The sequence below is a fragment of the Hylaeus anthracinus genome, unplaced genomic scaffold, assembly GCF_026225885.1.
Source record: "Hylaeus anthracinus isolate JK02 unplaced genomic scaffold, UHH_iyHylAnth1.0_haploid 12002, whole genome shotgun sequence".
NCBI lineage: Eukaryota > Metazoa > Arthropoda > Insecta > Hymenoptera > Colletidae > Hylaeus > Hylaeus anthracinus.
The window spans coordinates 5,206,435-5,222,720 of record NW_026534349.1 but is presented as its reverse complement, the minus strand read 5'-3'; the positions used below and the strand labels follow the sequence as shown (position 1 = coordinate 5,222,720).

The 16,286-nt window shown below is 38.7% G+C and overlaps 3 protein-coding genes across 4 annotated transcripts; 2 read left to right on the top strand and 1 right to left on the bottom strand.

Annotated features, from left to right (window-relative positions):
• The first annotated feature begins 3,921 nt into the window (after positions 1-3,921).
• Positions 3,922-5,010, top strand: LOC128891988 (deoxynucleotidyltransferase terminal-interacting protein 2). The gene is made up of 2 exons (XM_054152006.1): positions 3,922-4,152; positions 4,227-5,010. Exons 1-2 carry the CDS (start codon positions 4,056-4,058, stop codon positions 4,904-4,906), a joined length of 777 nt encoding a protein of 258 aa, XP_054007981.1. The 5' UTR covers positions 3,922-4,055; the 3' UTR covers positions 4,907-5,010.
• Positions 4,961-6,114, bottom strand: LOC128891989 (estradiol 17-beta-dehydrogenase 8). 2 transcript variants are annotated; one of them, XM_054152009.1, is made up of 5 exons: positions 5,946-6,114; positions 5,745-5,861; positions 5,551-5,667; positions 5,292-5,451; positions 4,961-5,217 (listed from the first exon to the last, which is right to left on the bottom strand). In XM_054152009.1, exons 1-5 carry the CDS (start codon positions 5,974-5,976, stop codon positions 5,001-5,003), a joined length of 642 nt encoding a protein of 213 aa, XP_054007984.1. In that variant the 5' UTR covers positions 5,977-6,114; the 3' UTR covers positions 4,961-5,000. The 2 variants fall into 2 exon arrangements, with proteins under 2 accessions (XP_054007984.1, XP_054007983.1); XM_054152008.1 differs by having other exon boundaries at positions 5,292-5,667.
• Positions 6,115-6,295: 181 nt separating this feature from the next.
• On the top strand, positions 6,296-12,552 carry LOC128891980 (raf homolog serine/threonine-protein kinase Raf). Its single transcript, XM_054151997.1, has one exon. The coding sequence runs from the start codon at positions 7,498-7,500 to the stop codon at positions 9,823-9,825; it is 2,328 nt and encodes a 775-aa protein (XP_054007972.1). The 5' UTR covers positions 6,296-7,497; the 3' UTR covers positions 9,826-12,552.
• Positions 12,553-16,286: the final 3,734 nt, after the last annotated feature.

Below are 16,286 nucleotides of genomic sequence, written 5' to 3'. Positions count from 1 at the left end.
AGTGGGGGAGCGGCGAACCTCCCCGTATTGAAAAGTGAACGTCAGCAGCGGACGCAGCTCGACGCACGCGGACCTCGTAGTTAGCATGATTTCGTGCCCGTCGATGAGTCCAGACGGGCAAGGAGACCTCCTTCCGCGGGATATCCGTTACTCGGTCCCTCTGGAGGGTCGCTTTAAAAGAAACCATGCTTAAAAAAAAAAGAAAGAACGATTTGTTCTCTTACGTTTTCTTGAGGTACACAATGGAAGAAATGATCTGCATAAAGTTGGCGAAGACATATAAAACTTAAACAGAGCTAAACTTAAACGCGTTCTTTCTCGAAATTATCTTTATCTAATTAATGACCACGATATCTGGAAAGCGACTCAATCTAGTTTATGTTTTTAGCGCTATCGTGTAACATGATTTTCAACAATGATCTTTATCGTTTTTAATGCGTGCATTTTTTTTATGTGCGAAAATCGATAATTACATATTAGGTTGTCGTCATTTTAATTAATATTTAGTAACGTCCTTTGTTCGAACAGGAGATAAACAAACGTATTAATCGAATCTTCTCGAATTGATTTCGACGGATGTTAGCGTGTTGAGAAAGAGAGATTCCGACATTGAGGGTCCAAAGTTTTGCTGCAATGAATTAGTCAACGCGGAGGTGATTCTTCGATTTCGATAATGTTCGCCGAACGTTCCCTTTCAGGCTCGTTGAAAGAAGATGGAAGAAAGCTGGATCTCGGCTCGTTAAATTTAGAAAGCTTGCAGGAATACTAATTTTACGAAACATTGGAGAATGTGTGAACAACGGCCGACCTTTGCATGGATGTCTCTACTTCCGGTAACCGTCCAACTTTTCTGCCATCGTTGCGGACTCGAGGTGTCACGTACACGCGAGTCAAAGGAATTGGGTGTAGATATATTTGTTAGATATAGAAATTAATTCTGTGCGTTTATACTTAATTTCGCGTTAGAAAATTAATTAACGATCGTTAAGGATAACGATTGTTACCGATATAGATGCGAATTATGAGAGCTCGGGAGAGTTTAATAGACCGAGAGCGTCGCGCGTTAAAATAAATCGATTGATTTCAAGCGAATCGGTTATGAACGACGAATCACCGGGCTTACGACGTACTTGCGCGCGAGTTCGACTGAAATCAACGACAAAGGCTATCCGGCAAGTTTCACCGGGAAATTTCATACTATTAGCGGAGTGTTTCTCTTTCTCCAGGATAGAACTTTCGTCAGACAAAGTCATTCGCTACTCAGCCGTGTAGGAATCGTTTCTTCTTCATTTTTATTAAAACTCACTCGCTATTTTACCGATTTTCGTGTTGCCGAAATTCTCTTTTCAAACATGCTTCGCTAATGGATTCAATATTCGAAAGTTTCAAAACAAGATTCGTCTGTTTTTAAACTCCGCTGTAAGAAGCTTTACGCAATACGAATATTTTTCATCACCGTTAAACTTTGTATACGAGAGAAAAGACCTCGAGTTGAACGTAAGGTCGACGTACTTTTAGACTTCTACATTTTGAATTGCTTCAACGTCTCTTTGACCGTGAAGACACGCTTCCGTGTTCTTTGCATATTCGTACAGCGTTATTAATCATAATCGACAAAAGCGGAAACGTTTCTTTCTCGTAAACGATCGATATATTCATCCGTTTAGTCTAGTCGCGAACCGTTTCAAGGATTTGTCGAGTCATGAATGATGGACAAATAAGCGGATCAGGAGCTGCAACATCGCAGATGGTAGACATTTCTGCAATGAATTCAAAAATACTAAGGTACAAATGACACAGTATCGAAATGTAATCCCCATCAGATATCCTAAACGTTACTTTCTTTCAATTGATTGCCTTCGTATATGACCACGTGACCCCTTAATAGCAATCGCGTACATCATCCAAAACCTGCACCGTCATCGTTCGGAACTTTCTTTCAGAACGATTAGGATATAGATATTATAATTCTAGATTTCTCTTACCTTAGAGTCACATATTTGTTCTATGACGTAAACCTTGTCGGCAGGTGAAACTGGTCAAAGCGAGCCTAATTTCGTCTCGCCTGTTTCTTCGAAAAGGAGCCTTCGATCGGGGTATCCACGAAACTTGAAAATGAGATTCGAACTGGTCGAGACGAAGGTCCAAGGTTGACCTTCTCTTTCGGAACAGTTCCATCGCGATCACCGTCCTTTCATCACAGACTTTTCAAGCGGAGCATACCCGTGAGCATACTTAGTCATACCTGCGGACCTATTTATTAACGAGTGACGTATACGTAAGACAAGAACGTTACTCGAACATATAGCAATTTTGTTTCAACTAAAAGCAATTGTTTGAAATTAAAAGAAAGTCAGGAAAGAATGAAACGATTCTCACTCGGAGAAAACGACAGTTCGACGAAGCATGCGATGACTTTACAGCTCGGAGCATAACGCGACTTCATTTCAGATTTAATAGTCTCAAGGGTATTGTTTTTGAAATTTCAGGCCACCTTTTATTCGCGAAAGAAATCGTGAATTTTGATTACCCTACTTATGCGTAGACCGACCTATAGATTTCTTCTCGACTGTACGACAAGTTTTCCTTGAAACTGTTCGTTAACCTCCGCAGTCCTAAATATCTTTTTTCTTATAGTAAAAAAAGAAAATAGTATTCATACGCCTCGTGCTGCTTGGGGATCGATAAATGTAGGTAAATTAAGGTGTTGCGTATGTTTTGACATTTAAGATGCAGGGTGCACGTGAATTTAATTCAAACACACACACACAAACAGAGATCAACTGTAGATATATGTCATTTAATACTTTTAATTAATTGTCGCCTAAATTCATTTTATAATCCTCTTCGTGCGAGTATTCGGTATTTGTCTCGAAACCATGAAACATTCTGTCAAACATGACATATCTATTCAGGAAGTACACGTGGACATACTACACACGTCTGCATTCAGTGATAACTGCTCAGCGAGCACAAATAAGTTTCATGTTTTTTTCACCGTGTCGTTTGCACGATATTGTCGTTGTCACGCAATCGCGAGAAAATTGAACGATTAAAGCGTATCGCTGGATTTCATTACGTAAAAAACAATGTTACGTCCTTCGGAAATCTTGTATACGTGTTAATAAGTCTTGCAAAAAAAAAAAAAAAAAAGTATATCAATCAAAGTTCGATCGTGTTGAAATCAACAAAGTTTGAAGTAGAATCTGAGAGAACAGCGCAATCATATGTGCCAGATACTCCCTTATGGAGGAATTTTTAAAAATATACAATTTCCTCCAGCTTTGTCGTTTTAACATTTTTGGTTGTACTCTGCTGAAAAAAAAAACACTAATATTTTGAATATTTCTCCTTGTTAAAAGTGATCGAGTATAAATAATTCAAGCGATATTGCGAGACGAAATTTTGCCTTTGTTCGAGACGAACAGCACTTTCTCTGGAGGAAGAGAGTGAAAGGAGGAAAAAGAGTTCAATACTAGAAACGAGTAGGGATTAATCAGATCAGTGATGGGGGCGGGGGGGAGGGGGACGAAGAAATATAGGGGAACATTGGAGTTAGTTTGTTGTAAAAATACTGATGTTTAGGTTCAGCGAATCTCTCTCCACCTCTTACGTGCTTTATTGATAATAAGAATCGTAGGTTCAAATTTCCACCTTTTATTGTAAAAGAAAATTGGAGGAATGGACAGAGACTAAAAATTTAGAACATATTGTAATTTTCATAGACAATAAATTTTTGGAATTGTTAACTCGATGTATATTTTAAAAGACAGTGCAATATAGAAGTCTCCTATGCACTATAATAGACTCATTCAATTCAATTCAATTCAGTGGACAGAGTCGCGATCTAGCGGAACTTTCAGAAACTAAGCAGGTTCCTACACTTGATAATCGCAAAATTCGACTGACCGTAACACCCATCGAATTTGTAGTGGACTCCATTAGGCGTAACGAGACATGTGGCTATAACCTAATCTAACCTAACCTAACCAACAAACAATAAATCCAACAATAACCAATAAACAGCAAGAAACAGTCAACGATTGATTACAACAATGGACATAATAATTGATACGGAAGGTGATTCGGAGTTGGTGACAAAAGATCGCTTAATTGAGAGCGATGACGATGATTTAGACTTCAGTAATACTGGTAATTGAATCTATTTTTTATCGTAGCGTGTATTGAGGTTAGGAACCTTTGACAGCTTATTAATGATATTTTAGGGGGTAAGGAACCGTTGCAATTTTTTGACATTGAAGATTTAACTGTAAATGACACAACGAAAAAAAGGCACCGCGATGCGAGTAAAGATATTGATCTCGAGGAATTTGAAAAAGATATGGGTTGGACGGGTGACCCGCGAAAGAAGCAACAAAACATAGCTACGTCAATTGTAACCCGTTTGGTGCGAGAATCAACAGCGGTAGACAAAATACTCGAAAAAAGCGTTATTAAACCAGGTTTTGAACAGTTAGAGGCTGTACCTCCTTATGAAGAAAGCGAAAAGCAATTGCAAATTAAAAGACGTAAAGAGCGGGCTAAGACCAAGGGCAATGATTGGTTTAATATGCGTCCTCCAGAGATGACACCAGAGATCAGACGTGATCTCCAAGTTCTGCAAATGAGATCAGCATTGGATCCAAAACATTTTTATAAGAAGAACGATCTCAAGGTACTACCGAAATACTTTCAAATTGGTAAGGTTGTTGATTCACCTTTAGATTACTATTCGAGTCGTCTGACAAAGAAAGAACGCAAGGCCACAATTGTGGATGAACTTATGGCTGATGCTGAATTTTCTAAATACAATAAACGTAAATATAAGCAGATCATAGATGAAAAGAAAAAATTGCGTTACAAAGCTCATAAGCATGCAAAGAAACTCAAAGGAAAGAAAAAATGATGTATTTTATCTGCAAATATATATTTATGACAAATAATTAACACAATTTGTGACACCTTGTAAAAATATTTATCTTTGTGGAAAGTACATAGCTTTAAAGCATTCCCCCTGTAACATTAATAGATGCACCATTGACATAAGAACTTTTGCTAGATGCTAAAAATGTTATAACTTCTGCTACTTCTGATGGTTTTCCCATTCGTCGAAGAGAAATTCTTTTTATAAACATCTGTTTCACATTGTCAGGTACAATATCTGTCATAGGTGTTTCTATAAATCCTGGCAATACGGTATTAACACGGATCCCAAATCTATAAGAAAGATACACATTTAATAGTATTATCACCTTCTACCCAAAATACTTAATTATTAGCGTAATACTTACTGTCCAAATTCTAAAGTTGCAGTCTTTGAAAGGGCTTCCACGCCAGCTTTCGACGCCGCGTAATTAGCTTGACCCATGTTTCCATTTACGCTAATAATAGAACCCACGTTAACAATTGAGCTTCCTCTATTCACGTCTGCATCAATCATTTCTTTCACTGCTGTTTGGATAACAAGAAATGTCCCTTTTAAATTTACGTCGAGTACTCGATCGAATTCATCTTCGGAAAGTTTCAATATAAATTGATCACGAGTAATACCCGCAGAATTGACCACAATAGTGGGTGGTTTGGAATATTTATTTATCACACTTTTAAATGCCTCCTTAACACTAGATAGATTCGAGACTTCTAACTGTAGCGCTAAATGGTTAGAATCTGAACAAAAAAATTACATGCGATTTAATATAATTATAGTAGTATTATAAGAATATTAATCATTTTTTATATTTAACCATTCAAAGTATCTACGGTTTCTTGAGCAGTCTGTAAATTTCTATCCGCCGCGATAACCTTGGATCCTTGTTTTGCTAAAAGACGGCATACTTCTCTACCTATACCACTTCCAGCACCTGAAAGTAAAGTGTGATTACAATATGTGATATTTACAATGCACTTTGTGTTTCAATGGTTTCGTCTATTCTTTAAGTACACACCTGTTACAAAAGCTATTTTTCCAGCTACCATCTTTGTTGCTTAACAGACTATTGTACCACATCAACAAATAAATTACGTAATGGAATATTCGGTAGGTATTGAAGAAATTTGTTTTGCCGATTGGCGAATCATGTTTGAAAATTTCAAATACTTTTTTTTTTAAACTGCTGCCGGATTTACGCGCAGCAAGTAGTACGTACGCGGGCATTGGACCAATTGAGATGGATTTCTGTTGCCCAGGTAACCGTACCATATGCTGCTGACGTCAAAGCACGTCTGCAGTGACGTCAGAAACGCAACGCGAGTAGTAGCTATGTTTACAGAAAAATTGAACTTGAATTATAGTTCTCGACGAGGATGCAAATAGAGCTCTCGACTCCCTGTTTTAAACGACAAATATCTATAAAATAGGGTTACCGAAACGTGTCGATTAAAAGCACGCAAGTTACAGTCGGAAAATATCGAAACAATGCAAAGGAACTAGTTGAAACATGCAACAAGTCGTATTAGTACAAGTATTTCGTAAAATCTTTAATATTGTATCGTTTAATTCTCAAAATTGTGAGATTCAATTGAAGTCCGATTTGAGAAACCAATTGCTCCGCGACCGAATGTTTTCAACGTCGACTGTATTCGTGTAGAAACTGTCGGATCCCAGTGATTTTGCAAGCTGCTTCAGATGTAAAACGACACACAACGAAATCTTGCGAGGACGATAAATTGCAGAAGAGGAGTGGCGTCATAATGATAGAATCGCAAATGCAGATAAGTGCAAGATTGTTCTTAAATAATAATTGATCCACAAACTCGAACAATTGATCGTCCAAGTTTTTCGTAATTCAAACAGAAACAAGTGAAAAGTTTCTCGTTTATTCGTTAAGGGCGATCGTCATTTAGATAAGAATTTTGCTCGTCTCGCGAAAAAGTGATCGTGCGTGCGAACAGGTAGAATTCAAACGGAGGAAGAGGAAGAAAATCAGTGGGAGGGTGGGGGTCGGAACGGTTGGCAGCACCGGCGCTCCAAGAAACATAGCCCCGCGCCTCTGCCCTCGGTCCCGCATCGCTAGTGCCAGTTTTCTTTCGGAAGGGCTCCAGACAAGAGGTGTAGAAGGGGGTCGGGGTAAAGAAGTCGAAACGAAAGAATTTCGTGCCCGATTACGGGACCGATCGCGTACGAAACGAAGCGATAAGGGACAGGTGACGTTGAATCGCGTGGAATTTTAATGGGCGGGAGTAAACGAGGAAAGACTGCGTATGCTGTGAAGTCGCGCATCGGAAAGTAGGTTCGATTCGGCAGGCATAAGAAGAAGTAAGAAGGAGGTAGGAGAGTGGCGGAGCGTATATAGAGGAAAGAGGAAGAAAAAAAAAAGAGGTGTGCGAGGACGCGTTCACGTAGTCGCGTGAGAGAGGTGAGGGCAACGGCGGCGTGGTGAAAGCCGCGGTGAACCGGAGAAAAAAAGAAATTCGGCGGTAACCGGTAGCACCGAGGCTACCAAGGTGTTCCGGAGCGCAGCAGCAGCGGCCCAGGATGCTGCCCGACGGAGCAAGAAGATGGCCGTGATCGGCGAGCATAGGTGTTACGCGGCGATCCGTGCGAACCCGTACACGGAGTTCTCGTGTCGCAGGCTCGAGGCAGTGACACCCAGGTCGCCGTCCTCCTCGTCCTCGACGTTGTCTTCTCATCGCCGTCGACAGAGAAAAAAACCACCGCATTTACCTGGACGGCTAGCCATGTCCTCTTCACGGGGCAGCGGCCCGGAATCGGGGGACCTCAGCGACTACGAGGACGGTTACCTGGACACAGATCCTGTAAGGTACGAATTGAGAAATATACAAAACGTGATACACGTTACACGTCAGAACATTGATGCATTGAACAACCGTTTCGCTGGATTTCAACATCCACCTTCGATATACTTGAACGAATATCAAGAGTTGACCAGCAAGTTACACGATTTAGAATCCAAGGAACAGAAGCTCAACGAATTGATGAACGCGAGTATGGTATCAGGCAGTGCTTCCACATCAGAGAGCGAATCCCGTGAAGTTAATGTAAGCAGTAGAGGTCAAAGGACGCCGATGAGGTCTTTGCTCAGAGCTCATTTACCTAATCAACAGCGTACCAGTGTACAGGTTCGCGAAGGACTATCTTTAAGAGATGCGCTTGCCAAAGCAATGAAATTAAGAAATCTAACCACCGAAATGTGCGTGGTATATATTTTGGGTGTGGATAAGTCCAAGTTCCTGACGTCTTGGGACACGGATATCTCTTTATTGGATTGCGATGAAATATCTGTGGAAATTTTGGACAAGTTCCCTATAACTACTTCCATTTCACATAACTTTGTTCGTAAGACTTTCTTTTCGCTTGCATTCTGCGAATATTGTAGAAAACTGCTCTTTCAAGGATTTTATTGTAGAACGTGCAACTATCGTTTCCATCAAAGGTGTGCAGGTGGTGTACCTGCCTTGTGCCATCAAGTACGCATGCAAGATGTTTATTACCAAGCATTATTGGCGCACAATCTTGAAAGTACTGCTGGGATTTTGCAGCTTCCTTCTGGTTATGGTTTGAGCAGGACCATATCTCCCTCTCTGGCACCTTCGAGAAGTAGGAGACATCCACGTTCCTTGGGACAGCAAGATCGTTCCAGTTCTGCACCTAATGTTTGTTTTAATATGGTCAAACCAAGCGGAGATGCTGCTAATTTAGACGAATACAGTAGGTCTCAGAGTTTAGGTCGCCCTATTGGCATCACTCAGAGCGCAATATCTCCTGGTAGTAGCCCTACGAAACATAGTCAGTCTACTCAGGCTAGTCCTACGAGTACTTTGAGGCCAAAACGACCAAGAGCGAGATCAGCTGACGAATCGTCTAAAAATTTTCTGGCGCCTAGAGAATCTATAGAAGATTGGGAAATTCCACCAGACGAGATTTTAATTGGACTCAGAATTGGGTCAGGTTCTTTTGGAACGGTATATAAAGCTCACTGGCATGGACCTGTAGCTGTAAAAATGCTTAACGTTAAGATACCTACTGCTGCTCAGTTACAAGCATTTAAAAATGAAGTTGCAGTTTTGCGTAAAACACGGCACGTAAATATTCTTTTGTTTATGGGATGCGTTAGCAAACCACAACTTGCGATTGTTACTCAATGGTGCGAAGGATCTTCGTTGTATAAACATTTACATGTATTCGAAACCAAGTTCGACTTGTTCACATTGATAGAGATTGGAAGACAAACTGCCCAGGGTATGGACTATTTACATGCAAAAAATATCATTCACCGTGATTTGAAAAGTAATAATATATTTCTACACGACGACCTCACTGTGAAAATTGGTGATTTTGGTCTGGCCACTGCAAAGACCAGATGGTCTGGTTCCCAGCAATTCCATCAACCGACTGGATCTATTTTGTGGATGGCACCAGAAGTAATAAGAATGCAAGAAGAAAACCCATACAGTTTTCAATCCGATGTTTATGCATTTGGGGTTGTTTTATTTGAATTATTAGCTAGTCAGTTACCGTATTCGCATATTAATAACAAGGATCAAATATTGTTTATGGTTGGACGTGGCAATTTGCATCCCGATTTAAACAAATTACGTTCGGACACTCCAAAAGCATTGAAAAGACTGACAGAGGATTGCATCAAATTTTCCAGAGAAGAGCGACCAATATTTCGTCAGATCTTAGCCAATTTAGAAGGTCTTGCTCGAGGATTACCGAAAATTACGAGATCGGCATCCGAACCAAACTTAAACAGGACGCAGCTACAATCGGATGACTTTGTATACACCTGTGCTTCGCCAAAAACTCCAGTGAATTTCCAGTTTGGAGCATTTTCTTTTTATCCTTCCGGTGGAAATATATAAAAATATCACCCGAAGCAATGAGTCTGATGCAATTTACGTAAATTAAATATTTAAAGGATCTAAAGAAAAAAAAAATCGTAATACACCTAGCTACGAACAATCTACGTAATTCTTTCCAACTAAACTTTGACTGTGCCGCAATTGTTTGCTCGATGTAGAATGTGATTATAAAATACTTAATGCAAATAAGACGGAAGGAACAGAAGTCCATCTTATGAATCGACGTATATGATGTATCTCATGGCATGAACGTGTAGCTTTTATCTTTACATACTTACTATCTATGCCAGGAATTTTTATTTGATGAGTTCTATCGCTCGTGTATAAACACATTCATAAACATGTATATACACGCGTGCGTTGATGTAGAAGTCTCTTCCCTTTTGTGGAATCCTTACGAAGGATGTAAAAATAAAGTAAGTAATAGATGTAACGGCATTTAATTCGCGTTGGCCGTCGAATTTGTTTGCGAAATATTTTTGCAAAGACCGAAGTGATTTTTGTACCTACTTCCTTCGTGAATTGTCTTGAATATGCTCACATAAGAATTGTTCCTTTACGTAATTTATAATTTATAGTCTAATGTTAGAATGTACATAAGTTTCATTGAATCTATCTAAAATTACGTTTGCTTTATATCGATTATCTCTTTTTTTCCTTAGTATTTCTTTTCCATACTAATTATATTCGACTGACGTTGTTATTATTATTATTATTATTTTTTTTTTTTTTAACGCAATTGCATCCATAAGGTAAACAAAAACACTTTGTTCAGAGGTACCAAAAGCTCTAATTCATTAGATCGTAACGAATAAATATCATAACGAATGAAAGTGAAAGTCAAATAAAAAGTGATGTGCATACTTAGTTTTCGACTTCGAGACTTTATCGATAATACGAACTGTATCATACGAATCATTTGCGAGTCATTTATTTTGGCTTAAAGTAATCCGAGGTATGTCACAAATCAAGGCCTAAGTCTGTTTAATTTTCATCGACGAGATGTAACGGTTCGTCCCGTTACAATCAAACGAAAAGGTAAAATAATAATCGAACTTTAACGTAGCAAACACCGACGACTTTATCAAACTAACTTCCACCATATCCTAACTTTATAGTCGACTTATTGTTCCTCGTATTTTGATATTTATTAATCTTTACCGTTACCTTTTGTAAGTTCTTTTTCACCGGTTCGAGACTCGCGATGCAGGAAGGGGCGCGAACTTCACTTCGATATCGACCGATTACAAAGTATTCGTTACGTACCATCGAAGAGTTGATTTACACGTGACGGACTCTCGAGCTTTTTGTCACGATTAGAGCGTGTTTCAGACAGAGATGGGCAAAATTTGTGATCTAGAAAGAAAACATACTTGAATGCGTTATATTCGTTCAATGAAATTTGCAATCAAAGTATATTTAATGTTGAGCAATCGTTGCGAATAAATGGCTATATACAGAGTTTTTATTCCTCGTCGATTATTCGAATCAAATTCTGCCCATCTTTGGTTTCAGGTAATGGCCCGACGAGCGGTAAACATAAATATAGAGGAAACGTGCACGGTTTATGAACGTCATCAGTGTTCAGGATAAACAAAAAAAAAAAAAAAACAAAAAAATTATACGATAACAAATGTTGCTTCTTCTATGACGTTTTGCGTCATTGATCCTCGTGATTCTATCGTCTGTCGATCGAGGCACGTTTCCGGAGTATAAAAAAAAAGGCCTAACAGCAAATCTTCGAAATTCGCTAGTTAGAACGAGTGATCCTTATTTCTAAAGCATCACGTGGCATCTCCCGATTTATTATTTATTTATTTATGCGTAATTCTCGGTGTGACGAACTGCGATTGAAGCAAGGAAAAATGTAGAAAAACGTGAATTGAAAAACAACTGATAGGTTTACGACGACTCATCGAAAGCGAGAGATATAGAAGAAACCAGAGATGGGACATTTTATTTCGAATAATACTTTCATTCGTTATTCCGACGTTTTAACTAGATAACAATTTTGCCCATCTCTAGCGAGAACTGAGAATCGTAGAAGAGCGTTCGAGTGTGCAAAAAGAAAAATGAATGAAAAAGAATAAAGTTGGGTGTTCGAATGACTTAGAGTAAATTTTTATTTAGATAACCATCCGACAACAAGATTCTTATTCGTTATTCGTCAATTGATGTATTCGTTGGCGACGGATACAGGTTTACTTGGATAAAGTTGTATGCGTAACTCGCGAATAAAAGTTTATTTGGATAAAGCGTTGTTCATTATCTGGATAAAAATTTGCCCAACTCCGAATGAGAGAACGATCCGACGAGTGTGTTAACCGTACCAAATTGACGCACTCGTCTTCGTTAACGACGCCTTCTCGTAACAAGGAAACAGCGAACCGTGAGGTATAATTAACGATTGTTAAAAGAATATCTCGAAATGGACGAAAAGATGCGAGACAGGAGAAAAAGGGAATGTTGCGATGCGTGCGGGACAGCCCTTAATTAAACTTTTTCCGAAAATAAAAGGAAAGCCATCGAAAGAAACTAGTAATAGCTGTGAAATGTATTACAATTGCATTATATAATGTAGAGAAGCCGACAATCTATTTCTGCGTTCACATTTTTACTCGTTTCTCAATTACGACACGTATCTTTTTCTGGCCAACAGGTCTCTACGTTTCTACAAGTGTCATTATCCTGAATCAGTCACTTGAAATACATATTTATTTTCGATTATTGTAGTTTAATTTTATCGCATTCACTCGTGTTTAACGATGCATATTCATCGCGGAGAGAGTATTCAAGACGACACGTGTAACCGTGACAATGTACGTTGTTAAGAATTCATTGAAAAAAATTCAAATTTTTAGGTTAAATTCAATTACGTCAATGATTAAGGGTTATGACTCTACGTAGAAGAAAGAACTTGCAATTTTCGCGATCGATCTTACTATATACATCGTTGTCGTTGTCGATCGAATGCATTTTGTGTCGACTCTGAATATCGACGAACTGAAATCATGAAATACATTTGTATTCGATACAACTTTGTAGATATTTGACCATAGACTACTCGTGCTAAAATGACCACAATTCGTGTTTCTATTTATTATTACTCGTTGGAACGTTTTCGACCTCGTTCCAGGCCATTGTCGATAAATTGATTCTATAATTTGTTGAGCATACATTTTAAAGATAATAAAGTAGCAGCAATAAATTTCCGGGAATCAAATCATGTATGTGAGGAGCTATCGAACGTTGAATGACTATTTTTTCTTGAATTCTGTCACGAATTTCAAAACGGATCCGACACAAAAAAACGATCGAACGAAATTTTTCGTTTGATTGACAGACGACAAGTCGCGTTATCGTAATAGGATTTCGGCTTCGTTTTGGTCGAATCGCGTCGAAGCTGCTGACAACTGAAAAGTGTGTCTTGTAACGAGATGGCGTGGGCTGAGATTGGAGATACTTAATTCAATCGATCGCAATGACCGATTGATCATTGTATTCAACCAAAAAAAAAAAAAGAAAAAAAAATGAAATATAAATAAAGAAAAATTGACTCTTCATGTAACGAGTCTCGTTTTTTCTCTACGTAGTTATATCTAGACTAGTGTTCTTCAAAGTGGGGGGCGCAACCTCTAGATGGGGTTCTTAACAATTCAAAGAGGGCGCTTGAACAGAACGCTTTCTATACAGAAAAATGTAGATAATTTAGATATCTGTTTGTATTAATGCATTGATCGATGAAGTTTATCGACTGTAGGAGTATATTTTTCTTTTAACATTTTAATCTCTTTCAGGGACAAAATGCTTTGTATAAAATAAACAAAAATTGTAATCCATATCGACCCATCGTATCTGAGGGCTTGAACGGTCACCAAAATTTCATTTTAAGGTTAACAGAGATTGATTATTATTATTACGAGCAGTGCTTAAATAGTTATCGATTGAACCAAAATATATTAATTCAAGAGCCACTTGGAAAGAATGAAAGGGTATTACTGCCCTAGATATGCTCTTCTATTAAGAGACATATTTTATCTAAAAAAAAAAAAGAAAAAAAAAGGCAATATATAAAATTACACTTTTTAATCGAGTAAAAATGTATGTACGATTCACCAAGAAGATTACTTTATTTTACAATTGATCGAGTATAGTCAAGTTGTTTACTTTCGACGTTTGCACTCAATCATTTTAATTTGTCAGTCTGACGCTGGTGTTATGCATAATGTTTGCCGAACGTTTGCGTGTGGCATCGAATAATAGATATACAATTGACGTAACTAAGAATTATTTGACTTCATAGTACAATACAATTTGCACTGGAAACGTTAGTGGAAAGGTAGATAATAAGTAGACTACGGATCTTGATGCATTTATAGGAAATTTGAATGTGCAAGAAACTACAAAATGTAAACAATATGGAAGAATATAAAAAAGATTGAAAGTAAAGTTCATGTTATAATATTTGCAGAATAAAATAAATTCCTATTTAGATTGAATTTTTTGTAGGCACGTTCACGAAGATTTTATTTTGCATAAAGATCCGCAGTCTGATAATAAGTATCGCTATCTAATCCACAGAATACGTGAGTACTATAGAACGATGGCAGCCGTAGCGTAATCATGAAAACTAAGAATCCCTGTGGGAAGGTCGTGACATCGTGGAAAACATTGGTAATCCTCTCTGAGGTTCTCTCACTCCTCTTCTCTTTACGCTAACCTCGAAACCTAATCCGCCTATGAATCCCAGATTAACTCCTCCAGCGTATCCGCGTTTTCGTAAAATATTTCAGATCGTTATCGTAGATGATCTAATCTTTGTACGTATTCCAACTTCGATAATAGTTAACCCGATCAAAGTTACCGATCCAACCTGTAGATTACACTTTTTACTTTCACGAAAAAGTTCTCGCGATCCCCAATTTGAGAAACGCTGAAATATTCGAATTCCTATAAATAATCGATAAGAAAATTTATATCATTTCTCGAAGATGATCTAATTTGCATCGCGAGCGACCTGGAGACCCCGCGTGTAAGTGAATTCACCCCCGCAAAGGAATATAGTTCATCACAGGTAGATTTATCCATGCACCGTGTGTGCGTGTGTGCGTAACAGAAGGTAGTGGCCAACGCACACGTATACGTTAGCTTAAATCAACGCCATAAGTGCATGAGTACTTGTTGTTTCGATATACATGTATATACGCACACATCGGTAGGGTGTACGGAGGGAGCGCGCATGCGCAAATCCAGCTGGCGCCTCGACCGGCTGAATAGTCGATGCTGGAACCTCGGAGTGCGAGTGTCTGTGTTTCTTCGTCCTTTGCGTTTCGTTGTCGTGAATTCATACGCGAATATAATTCGCGTACGTATACGTGCACACGGTAGAGAGCCTGGTTACGTACGATTGTCGTGAACAGGTGGACGTCGAGGTCGCTCGCCTTCCTGCGCGGAACGAGGTTAGTTGACTTCGAATCGAATTTCGGGCAACACGTCGTCTCTAAAGGGGAACGACATCGCGTTCAAAAAGTTCGCTCTCGTGAAAAACGACGCTTCTGTTTTGTCTACGTCGTCGATCGCGCGAGTGTTGACACCGTACCCATGGGGGGGACAAGGATAACATAACGATCAAGTTCGATTTGCATTTTTCGCGTGTGATACCCGATCGTCGAGATATATTGGACGAGAATAGTATCGCGTGGTACCGGAGATTGCACGAGTTCCTCGAGAATCCAGTGTTGGTGTTACATTTTCCCCATATCCGAGAGAAGAATATTCACGGGTGAAAATTTGAATAGTGGGGTGCCTGTTCTGCAGGGTCTGGTATCAGGGCACGTTCGTGCATTGACAGAATCGAATCGCGTTGACCGCATTTCAGCAAACAGTGAATCGAAATAAATCAAACAAACAAACGTTTCAATCTACATGTTGAAGACTCTTTAGTAGCAGTTTGATTCGTTTAATCCGATACTACGATAGAATAAAAAACATCGAGGAACGAGGGAAACTTCTGTCAATGTAATAATTAAGAGGTACATGCACAAGTTATCGTACCAATCATTATTTATTTCCTTCTTTTTACCTATAATCATATAATTGTCTTCGAGTCATTGTTTCGCATGCAAGTATTAGGTTGTCCCGAAAGTTTCTTTCGTTTTATTAATAATTAATATATACATAATATTTTATGTCACATTACTGAATTGTGTACGATTCATTTCGCTTCATTACTGTTACAGCATCAATGTCCTAAGAAATTAGATTGTGTATTTATATAAACGCTGCCACACGAAATAATTGAATGCAACTCACGGAAGAAACTTTCGGGGCAACCTAATATTTCAGTTTACCAGTGGAAACGTTTATCGTTAAGAAAGTTCGATTGCTCGCGATGGTTTTCTTTTATTTATTCGAGGCAAGCAAACTTGGCCACTGGTTCGTTTCAGCGAATCCATCGACAT